General features: G+C 45.5%; 1 protein-coding gene across 2 annotated transcripts; it reads right to left on the bottom strand.

Moving 5' to 3' along the window:
* Nucleotides 1-4,118: 4,118 nt before the first annotated feature.
* On the bottom strand, nucleotides 4,119-10,795 carry LOC119961469 (zinc finger protein 79-like). 2 transcript variants are annotated; one of them, XM_038788842.1, is made up of 2 exons: nucleotides 10,110-10,795; nucleotides 4,119-6,186 (listed from the first exon to the last, which is right to left on the bottom strand). In XM_038788842.1, the coding sequence occupies exon 2, from the start codon at nucleotides 5,872-5,874 to the stop codon at nucleotides 5,053-5,055; it is 822 nt and encodes a 273-aa protein (XP_038644770.1). In that variant the 5' UTR covers nucleotides 5,875-6,186; nucleotides 10,110-10,795; the 3' UTR covers nucleotides 4,119-5,052. The 2 variants fall into 2 exon arrangements, with proteins under 2 accessions (XP_038644770.1, XP_038644772.1); XM_038788844.1 differs by lacking the exon at nucleotides 10,110-10,795 and adding an exon at nucleotides 6,355-6,412.
* Nucleotides 10,796-11,352: the final 557 nt, after the last annotated feature.

Raw genomic sequence — 11,352 nt, 5'->3', positions numbered from 1 at the left:
GCTTGAGGGGAACCAGACTGAGGTTTAATGAACATAATGAGCAGGAATAGGCCATTCGGTCCTTCGAGCCTGTCCTGCTATTCTTGTTTTATTTGTCCAGGGGATGTGTCTATCACTGGCTGAGCCAGCATTTGTTGCCCATTCCTAAATTGTCCTTGAACTGATTTGCCATTTCAGAGGTCATTTATGTGGGTCTGGAGTCACATGTAGGCCAGACCAGATAATGGTGGCATATTTACTTCCCTGTTGGGCATTAGATAGTTTTTACAACAATTGATAATTGTTTTCATGGTCATCATAAGATTTTTATTGAATTCAAATTTGACCATCTGCCATAGTGGGATTCAAACCCAGATCCCAGGAGCAGTCCCCTGGGTCTCTGGATTACTGACCCTGTGACAATACCACTACACCACCGCCTCCTCGATCATCACTGATTGTCTACTCCAACTCCATCTCCCTGTACTCTCCCCATAGCTCTCAATTCCCTTTATACACAAAAATATATCAATTTGTCTTAACTACACTCACTGACTGAGCATCCATTGCTCTCTGGGAGAGAGAATTCCAGAAATTCACAACCTTGGTGAAGAAATTGCTCAACACAATCTGAAATGGGCAACCCTTTATTCTGAGACTGAGAGTCAGTGTCCCAGATTCCCCAGTCAGGAAAATAAAACATCTTCACAGCGTCTAACCTCTCCAGACCTTTATGAATCGTATGTTCTAATGGGATCTCCTCTCATTTTTCTAACCACCACAAAATTTAGGCCTAGTCTGATTTTATCAGCACCCAGTCCCGAATAATAAGGATAGATTCTAGCATTTCGCTTACACTTGATATTTGGCTAACTGGAAGGTAGTTTCCCATTTTATCTCTTTCTACAGTCTGGAATAGTGAGGCTATGTTTTCTACTTTCCAGTCCTTGGAAAGTAAGGAAGTAGGGTGTCTGGACCAGAGGATATAGTCACCATTTAATCCCATTAATTTCTCCACTCTCTATTGTTATGGGCCAGGGTTTAGAGAATCCCAAAGTGTATCATGGAATTCACCTGACCCCCAACTTTTAATAGATTGTGGTATGGGGAGCACACGGCCCACTCTAAAGGTACAGCAGAAATGGAAAAGTATTTTTTTTAAAGCAAAACAATGTTTATTCTATGAACTCAAGTTAACCTTTTTGAAACATACAGTGAACATCTTAGCAACCATTAATTCAAATACAACTCCCAAAGAATACAACACTAAGTAATGTTTGCGCTGTCCTTTTAACATCCAGAAAACTTACAAAAGAAACACCTTTTTAAAAGAAGCAGATCAGGTTAACGTCACTACTGAAAACATTTATAATTCTGAATTCACCAAATGATCAAGAGATAGTGTTTTGATGGCAGAGAGAACAGCAGAACACCTACTTGGTCTGGCTTTAGCTCCAACACTGAAAACAAAACTAAAACACACCCTGCAGCCTGCTCAAAAACGAAAGTGACAGACAGCCTAGCTCCACCCACTCTCTGACATCACTGCAGTAGTTATCACCCATTTCTTAAAGGTACTCTCACATGACACTATTTCTATAGGTTCCTCATTCGGACTGGATAAGGGAATCTGTAACCTGCATCTGCAAAGCTGTCTGCAGCTCAGTCAGGATTCATGCAGCTTCCACTCTTCATCAATCATACACATTTTCAATGGGAATTAAATGGTCTTTTTCATTTTTTAAACTTTTATTCACATTATAATTGTCAGAAAGCATCATTCAATCAACAACTTTTTTGTAAAATTCTACAAATTGATGTTGAAACGTGTGTCTGACTGGTTTTTCATAATTACTGGCATTTGATAAAACATTTGTATTGTTGACCAATTTTTTTAAAGTTGACTCTTCCATGTATTAAGGTTGCCGTCCGCCCCCTGCACTGAACCCTTAGTTCCCCCTTGTAATTAGAATGTTTCGGTTTCCTACGACGATGACAGCACGGTATCATTGTGGATAGCACAATTGCTTCACAGCTCCAGGGTCCCAGGTTCGATTCCGGCTTGGGTCACTGTCTGTGCGGAGTCTGCACATCCTCCCCGTGCGTGCATGGGTTTCCTCCGGGTGCTCCGGTTTCCTCCCACAGTCCAAAGATGTGCAGGTTAGGTGGATTGGCCATGATAAATTGCCCTTAGTGTCTAAAATTGCCCTTAGTGTTGGGTGGGGTTACTGAGTTATGGGGCTAGGGTGAAGGTGTTGACCTTGGGTAGGGTGCTCTTTCCAAGAGCCGGTGCAGACTCGATGGGCCTTATGGCCTCCTTCTGCACTTTAAATTCTATGATTAAAAAGTATTTGTTTTGTGTCTGTTATTTCCTTATTTCAATTATAATTTCCTCTTTATCTGTCTCTCATGGGGGCAAGTTTACTTTCACTCATCTCTTCCTATCTACACACCTACAGAAATATCTGCTTTGTAAACTCCACGAGTCCAGACTCAAATTCTCCATTTACATTTAATTCAGGCTGTTGTTTCTCAAGTCGTTGATCCCGACCACTGTGATCCCACTCCTTTTTTTAAATTGTTTTCTTTTTATTACTTTATCAGAGTTACAAAGCCAGATCTCAGAATGTGGACAGGAGCAAACCCCTAATCCAGCTCCTTGCCTGCTCCAAAAACCAATTCAAATTGAATCCAATTCATGGTCCCCACGAGAGCGACATCCCAGATCCAGGCACTAGAAGGATGAGGGGGGATCTTATTGTAACTTACATGATACTGTGAGGTCTGGATAGAGAGCACGTGGAGAGGATGTTTCCACTTGTAGGAAAACTAGAAGCAGAGGACACCATCTCAGGCTAAAGGATGATCCTTTAAAACAGAGATGAGGAGGAATTTCTTCAGCCAGAGGGTGGTTAATCTGTAGAACTCATTGCTGTGAAGGCTGTGGAGGCTAAATCACGGAGTGTCTTTAAGACAGAGATAGATAGGTTCTTGATTAATAAGGGGATCAGGGGTTATGGGGAGAAGGCAGGAGAATGGGGATGAGAAAAATATCAGCCATGATTGAATGGCAGAGCAGACTCGATGGGCCGAGTGGCCTAATTCTGCTCCTATGTCTTGTGGGCTTATTATACCTGACCTCACGCTGACCTTAGCCAAAAGGCCGAGAGGCGATGTGATTCCACTCCTAACACCACTTGAAAGATCCAGAGTGAGGAATCATTACCCGAAAAGAGGATTGAGCTCAGGAACGATTTTAAAACAGTTGATTGGGAAGCAACAAACTTGAGTTAAATGGACAGAAATAGTGAACACTTTTTTAGGTGAGGATGGTTTCTGACTCCTGGAGGACAAACAGAAGGATGGTGCCGAGTGAGTGTTGGTGTCCATGGCTGGTGGCTGCCGTCTCCTCTGAACGGTTCACTGGTGTCGGTGTCCATGGCTGGTGGCTGCATTGTCCTCTGAACGATTCATTGGTGTTGGTGTCCATGGCTGGTGGCTGCAGTGCCCTCTGAACGGTTCACTGCTGTCGGTGTCCATGGCTGGTGGCTGCCGTCTCCTCTGAACGGTTCACTGGTGTTGGCGTCCATGGCTGGTGGCTGCAGTGTCCTCTGAACGGTTCACTGGTGTTGGCGTCCATGGCTGGTGGCTGCAGTGTCCTCTGAACGGTTCACTGGTGTCGGTGTCCATGGCTGGTGGCTGCAGTGTCCTCTGAACGGTTCACTGGGTGTTGGTGTCCATGGCTGGTGGCTGCAGTGTGAAATGAAATGAAAATTTCTTATTGTCACAAGTAGGCTTCAAATGAAGTTACTGTGAAAAGCCCCTAGTCGCCACATTCCGGCGCCTGTTTGGGGATGCTGTGTCCTCTGAACGGTTCCCTGGTGTTGGTGTCCATGGCTGGTGGCTGCTGCTGCCGCCTCTGAACGGTTCCCTGGTGTTGGTGTCCATGGCTGGTGGCTGCTGCCGCCTCTGAACGGTTCACTGGTGTTGGTGTCCATGGCTGGTGGCTGCCGCCTCCTCTTAACGGTTCACTGGTGTTGGTGTCCATAGCTGGTGGCTGCTGTGTCCTCTGAACGGTTCCCTGGTGTCGGTGTCCATGGCTGGTGGCTGCCGACTCCTCTGAACGGTTCACTGGTGTTGGTGTCAATGGCTGGTGGCTGCAGTGCCCTCTGAACGGTTCACTCGTGTTGGTGTCTATGGCTGGTGGCTGCCGTCTCCTCTGAACGGTTCACTGGTGTGAGCCAGATTTCGATGTTTGGATGAAGCCAATCACTTTGAAATCTCCTTGTTCTTGAGAGCCATTGTTAATTGTTGCACACAGTTGGGTAACGACTGGCTCATAATGTCCAATTGTATAAGTGTTAAAAATGTCTTCTTTCAGGGGCTATGCTCAAGACATTGTCCTTGGCTGAGATAACAGGTCTGTCCTGTGTTTGTCAGTCAGCAAGTTGACAGAGAAGCTTTCTGCAGAATACAGAGGGAGAGCTATTTCTGGAATATGCCATAAATTTCTGATGATTTTACATAAGTCGATTAAACTGTGATTTCTTACAATCTATTACTTGGATTGAACTTGTCTCCATTCCCGGTCTGAGGGGATTTCTGGACAAGATGGGAGATGGGAAGGATAACATTCTGAACTCTCAATTCTCCACCAATTCCCATTCCCTTTCTGGGCGATAACGGAGGCTTCACTGTGTGTAATGTACAAATCACTGAGAATTGGCAGCAAGGGCTGATCAGCACTTTCTAATCGGAAATGTTAATCAGTGGAACAAATCATTGTACCAAAGGTCATTTTGTGATTGAAGGAAAAGTCCAGAACATTGTTGTGAACTAATTTCCAATGAGAGTTTCTGAATTATGGGGAAAGATCAGACAGCGTTTCCAGAATTCTGCAGCCCCGAGAACACAATCAGCTATAGATCCAGAATAATTAATTCCAGCTCAGTTAAACAGTGGATTAACATTAGCAGAAACAAACCCCATCTGTTAGAACAAATGTTATTCGGGCCTGGTTGTCAGTAGCAGCTGCAATAACAGCAGAATCCAATCCCTGAGTCACTTGTGACGTCACTGGTGTTTCAACAATTGGGATGAATCAATGAACCCCTTCCCACACTCGGGGCAGGTGAACGGCCTCTCCCCAGTGTGAACCCGTTCATGTCTCAGCAGTTGGGATGAATCAGTGAATCCCTTCCCACACTCGGAGCAGGTGAATGGCCTTTCCCCAGTGTGAACTTGTTCATGTCTCAGCAACTGGCATGAATCAGTGAATCCCTTCCCACACTCGGAGCAGGTGAACGGCCTCTCCCCACTGTGAACCCGCTGGTGTAATGCTAGGTTAGATGACTGAGTGAATCCCCTCCCACACAAAGAGCAGGTGAATGGTTGCTCCCCTCTGTGAATTCGTTGGTGTACGATGAAGCTGCTAGAATGCCTGAAGCTCTTTCCACAGTCAGTGCAGCTGAATGGTTTCTCCCCAGTGTGAACTCGCTGGTGTTTCTGCAGGGTGGATGAAAGCCTAAAGCTCATTCCACAGTCAGTGCAGCTGAATGGTTTCTCCCCAGTGTGAATTCGCTGGTGTGACACTAGGTTGGATGAGTTAATGAATCCCTTCCCACACACAGAGCAGGTGAATGGCCTCTCCCCAGTGTGAACCCGCTTGTGTAATGCTAAGTGTGTTGACCGAGCGAATCCCTTCCCACATACAGAGCAGGTGAATGGCCTCTCCCCAGTATGAACCCGCTGGTGTATTGCTAAGTTTGACGACCGAGTGAATCCCTTCCCACACAAGGAGCAGGTGAACGGCCTGTCCCCACTGTGAGTGCGTCGATGAGTTACCAGCTGGGAGGGGAATGTGAATACCTCCCCACATTTCCACAGTTTCTCCATGGTGCCAGTGTCCTTGTGTCTCTCCACACAGACAAGTGTACAGTTTCTTCCCAGAGCAATTAAGTTATATTTTTTCAAGCTGTGTAAGTGCTACAGTCAGTTTTCAGGAACACACATTTGGGTGTTAGTGTTTCTTGGTGTTCTTCCAGTCACACTGATATTTTAAATCTTTTTCCAAATGAGAACCTTCTTCTTTCCACATTCAGAAGCTGATGATATTCAGGTCCTGAAGAATAGAGTTATTCTGTTGAATGTTGATCTGATGTTTTGTTTGAGATTTCCGATGGCAAATTCTCCTCACCTTCTAATATCCTGTAAAAGGTGTTACAAAAGTCATCACTGTCAGTCCAGGATAGAAATTCTAAACAGACAATTTTAATTTCTCTGGTATATTTTTCCCTCTCTTGTTCCCCCAAAACAGTAAATCCCCGCCCCGCACACTCTCCCTCCTCCTTGGGCTGAAATCCAAACCCATCTCACCATCTTCTCCGTTACTTTCCTCAACTCCAAGTTTTCTCCCTCTCTCTCCTCTGCCTGAGTTAAGTTCTCCAAAACACCCTGAAAAAGGAAGTTCTGTCAGTCCCAGATAGACATTCAGAAAAGACCAAAATTCTTCTTGGTTTCAGTTTGCTGTGTGCACATCTTTTCCCCTTCTCAACCTGTATAGGAGTTTCCAGAATCCATGTTAGTTAATGGCGGTGGTGGCGTAATGGTATTGTCCCCCAGAACAATGCTCTGGGGTTCCCAGGTTCAAATCTTGCCACTGCAGATGGTGAAATTTGAATTCAATAAAAATCTGGAATTAAAAGGTTAATGGTGACCATGAAACCATTGATGATTGTTATAAAAAAAAAACATCTGGTTCACGAATGTCATTTAAGGAAGGAAATCTGCCATTTTTGTCTGGCCTATATGTGACTCCAGACCCACAGCAATATGGTTGACCTTTAAATGCTCCCTCAAGGGCAATTAGGGACGGACAACAAATGCTGGCACAGACTGCGACGTCCACATCCCAACAACGAATTTAAAAAATGTCCAGGAATCAATTCGCAAATTTCTCTCTTCCTGATTTCTGAGCCTGAATGGTGGCGCATGCATCCTCGCGCCTTTCTGATCCCTGCCCCCCCCGCCCCCCGCCCGCCCCCCCCGCCCCGCCCCCCCCCCCGCCCCGCCCCCCCCGCCCCGCCCCCCCCCCCGCCCCGCACCCCCCCCCCCCCCCCCCCCCCCCCCCCCGGCCGTCTGCGGGGGGCGGTGCTCCTGGCTCCGAGTGGCGAGGCCACTGTCTCAGAGGGGCGGGGCTCCTATCTCCGAGTCCCGGCCCTGCGCTCTGCAAGCCGCAGACGTCGCCGCGGAACAGAGTGATTCCTATTGGCTGATTCAGGAAGGTTACATTATGACGTCACAATGCGGAGATTGTATCGGAGGAAATCCACGTTTGCCCCTTTTCTAAGTCACAACTGCAGCTTAAAGTACAACAGGTTTATTTCAAATCAGAAACTTTTGAAGGAGCAGCGCTCCGAAAGCTTGTGACTTAAAATAAACCCTTCAATGAAGCCTACCGATTGGCCCACTGAGCCTGCACCGACCCACTTAAGCCCTCACTCCACCCTATCCCCATCACCCAATAGCCTCACCGATCCTTTTTGGTCATTAAGGGCAATTTATCATGGCAAGGGTAATCCACCTCACCTGCATGTCTTTGGACTGTGGGAGGAAACCTGAGCACCCAGGGAAAACTCACACAGACACAGGGAGAACGTGCAGACTCCGCTTAGTGACCCAGCGGGGAATCGATCCTGGGACCCTGGCGCTGTGAAGCCACAGTGCTATCCACTTGTGCTACTGTGCTGCCCAAGGAAGGCAAATGCAATGTTAACACTCATGTCGAGAGGGCTCGAATACAAAAGCAGGGCTGTACTTCTGAGGCTGTATAAGGCAGGTAACGTTTGGAGTTTTGGGCCCCGTATCAAAGGAACAATGTGCCAGCCTTGGGAAAGGGTCCATAGGAGGTTCACAAGAATGATCCCTGGAATGAAGAACTTGTCGTATGAGGATTCTGGGTCTGCACTAGTTGAGAGTTCAGAAGGATTGGGGGGGGCGGGGGGGGGGGGGGGGGGGGGATTTTACTGAAACGTACAGGATACTGTGAGTCCTGGATAGAGTGGATGTGGAGAGGATGTTTCCACTTGCAGGAAAAACTAGAACCAGAGGGCTCAATCTCAGACTAAAGGTACCATTCTTGAAAACAGAGATTTAGGAATTTCTTCAGCCAGAGGGTGGTGAATTTGTGGCACTTTGCCGCAGAAAGCTGTGGAGGACAAATCACTGAGTGTCTTTAAGACAGAGATAGATAGATTCTTGATTAATTAGGGGATCAGGTGTTCTGGGGAGAAGGCAGAAGAATGGGGATGAAAAAATATCAGCCATGATTGAATGGTAGAGCAGACTCTATGGGGCGAGTGGCCTAATTCTGCTCCTATATCTTATGGTGTTAGATCCTGAGTTTTTATTTTCTACAATAACCTTTGATATGACAACCTATCAAATGCCTTCTGGAAATCTAAGGACAGTACATTCACCTGTTCCCTTTTAGCCACAGTACATGTGACTCCATCAAATAACTCTGATAAATTGGGTAAATATGATTTCCCTTTCACAAAACCATAATCTGCCTGATTACCTTGAATTTTTCTAACATGTTCCCTATGACAGATGTTTTGCTGACTGGCCTGTCGTTTCCAGCTATCTGCTTTGTCCAGCTATTCCCTTTGTGAATAAAGGAGTTACTTTTGTTATTTTCCAATTTAATGGATTCCTCCCTGTATCGAGCAAATTTTGAACACTGAAACGGGTGCATCAACTCTCTCATTCATTGCTTCTTTCAAGATCTTATGGTGAAGTCGACCCGAATCCAGGGTTTTATCAGCCTGCAGACTCAAACATTGCTCATTAACACTTCCCTGGTGATTGTAATTTATTGAAACTCTATCTGTCTTTATATTTCTAGCCAGCTTTCTCTGGCACTCTAATTATTCCCGTCTTATTATTATTTTTGTGTTTATATTTTATTCTTTATATTCTGCCTAATGTTCTGACCTGAAATCTGCCTTTGCGCTGTTACGTGCTTTTTAAAAAACATTGCTATGTCTTTAACTTTTTTAGTTAAAGCCAGATGCTGTGTCCTCACCTTGGCATTTTCCATTCTTACGAGAATGTATCTATTCTGTGTATACTGAAATATCCCGTTCAATGTCTGCTACTGAATCTCTATTGACCTGACAATTTGAAAGTTCATTTTAGCTAGCTCTGCATTGATGCCCAAGTAATTGCTTTTATTTAATCTTAACTTACTCGTCTTGGATTCAATCTTCTTCCCCTCAAACTGCATGTCAAATTCAATCATTTTATAATCACTGTTACCTGGGGAACGCCTTCACCGTGAGGTTATCAATTATTCCTTGTTCCACAATACCGAGTCTGGTATAATCTTTTTTTAAATTTAGAGAACACAATTTTTTTTTTCCAATTAAGGGGCAATTTAGCATGGCCAATCCACCTAATCTGCACATCTTTTGGGTTGTGGGGGTGAAACCCACGCAGACATGGGGAGAATGTGCAAACTCCACATGGACAGTGACCTAAGGCCGAGATTCGAACCTGGGTCCTTAGCGCCGCAGTCCCAGTGCTATCCACTGCACCACATGTCACATATCTGGTATAACCTGACCTCTGGTTGGCTCCAAAATGTGCTGATTGTAGAAACTATTGCAAGAACATTCTGTGAAATCCTCACCTATGCTACCTTCGACCATCTGATTTTTCCAGTCTATAAGTTGACTAAAATCCCCCTTGATTATCGCTGTACCTTTTCTGACAAACTCCCATTATCTCTTCCTTTACACTCTGTCCTACTGTGTCGTTATAATTAGGAGGCCTGCACACCACTCCCAGAAGTAAATTCTTGCCTTTATCATTTTTTATCTCAATTCAAACCACTCCTACATCCTGGTTTCCTGAGCTTAGGTCATCCCTGTCTAATGTGCCAACAGCATCAATAATTAACAGAGCCGCTCTTCCACCTTTTCCTAGATTTCTAGCCTTCCTAAATTTCACATACAGATCCTTTAGTTTTGTCCTTTTATTCTTTTTGTAGCGTTTATCTGATGTAATTTTAAATGTGTTCTCTCTGTCTCTTCCTGCCACAGTCTGTTTATCATTTCCCATATTCTTACCTTTCTCTCTTGTCTTACGCTTTGCTTTACCACATCTTCCAAAACAAATCCGAAAAGATCCAACAATGGAAAAGTCGGTAACAGGACATCAATCAGTCTCCTCTTATCTTAGAGAAATCAAGGACTGGAACACTGTCGTCAACATAGAGCTAATTTAATTAATCTACAGAATATTAAACTCCGGCCGAGTCACAGGAATGATTAACATCAACTGAAACAAACTCTGACAACTGTCAGAATGAACACGGTTCAGTTCTGGATGTGATTAACAGCAGCAGTAACAGAATCCAATCCCTATAATCACTTGTGAACTCGCTGGTGTTTCTGCAGGGTGAGTGAACGAGTGAATCTCTTCCCACTCACAGAACATTTCAGTAATGTGTCTTTGGCATGAATTCGCTGGTGTTTCAGTCGGAGGGACTGCTGAGTAAAACCATTCCCACACACGGAGCAGGTAAACGGCCTCTTTCCAGTGTGACTGCGCTGGTAAATCTGCAGATCTATTTTGCCTTTAAGGCTCTTCTCACAGGAACATTTAAAAGGTCTTGTGTTGGAGGGAACACGATGGTGTGAAGTGAGTTGGGCAGACTGAGTGAATCCCTTCCCACACTCAGAGCAGGTGAACTGTCTCTCCCCAGTGTGAATGTGCTGGTGTCTCAGCAGGGTGGATGACTGAGCGAATCTCTTCCCACACACACAGCAGGTGAATGGTCTCTCCCCAGTGTGAATGCGCTGGTGTCTCAGCAGGGTGGATGACTGAGCGAATCTCTTCCCACACACACAGCACGTGAATGGTCTCTCCCCAGTGTGAATGCGCTGGTGTCTCAGCAGGGTGGATGACTGAGCGAATCTCTTCCCACACACACAGCAGGTGAATGGTCTCTCCCCCGTGTGAATCCGCTGATGATGCAAGTTTGCAGAATTGAGCGAATGTCACCCCACACTAGGACAGGCGAATGGTTACTCTCCAGTGTGAAGTCGCTGGTGTGTCAGAAGGTTGGATAACTTAGCGAATCCCTTCCCACAGCCAATGCATGTGAATGGTTCTCCTCGCTGTGCATTCGCTGGTGTGCCGAAAGGCTGGATAACTGAGTGAATTGATTCTCACACTCGGAGCAAATGAACGGCCTCTCCCCAGTGTGAACCCGCTGATGTGTCAGAAGATTAAATTTGTTTTAAAAGCTCTTCTCACAATCTGAACGTTTAAAAGGTCTCATGTGAGAGTGAACAAGTTGGTGTGCAG

Source organism: Scyliorhinus canicula, unplaced genomic scaffold (genome assembly GCF_902713615.1).
Source record: "Scyliorhinus canicula unplaced genomic scaffold, sScyCan1.1, whole genome shotgun sequence".
In the NCBI taxonomy this organism is placed as follows: Eukaryota; Metazoa; Chordata; class Chondrichthyes; order Carcharhiniformes; family Scyliorhinidae; genus Scyliorhinus; species Scyliorhinus canicula.
This window is presented reverse-complemented; position numbering and strand designations above follow the sequence as displayed.

Excerpts from the sequence above, each read along its gene's own strand:
- LOC119961469 (XM_038788842.1), bottom strand. The coding sequence starts at position 5,874 with ATGGAGAAACTGTGGAAATGTGGGGAGGTATTCACATTCCCCTCCCAG.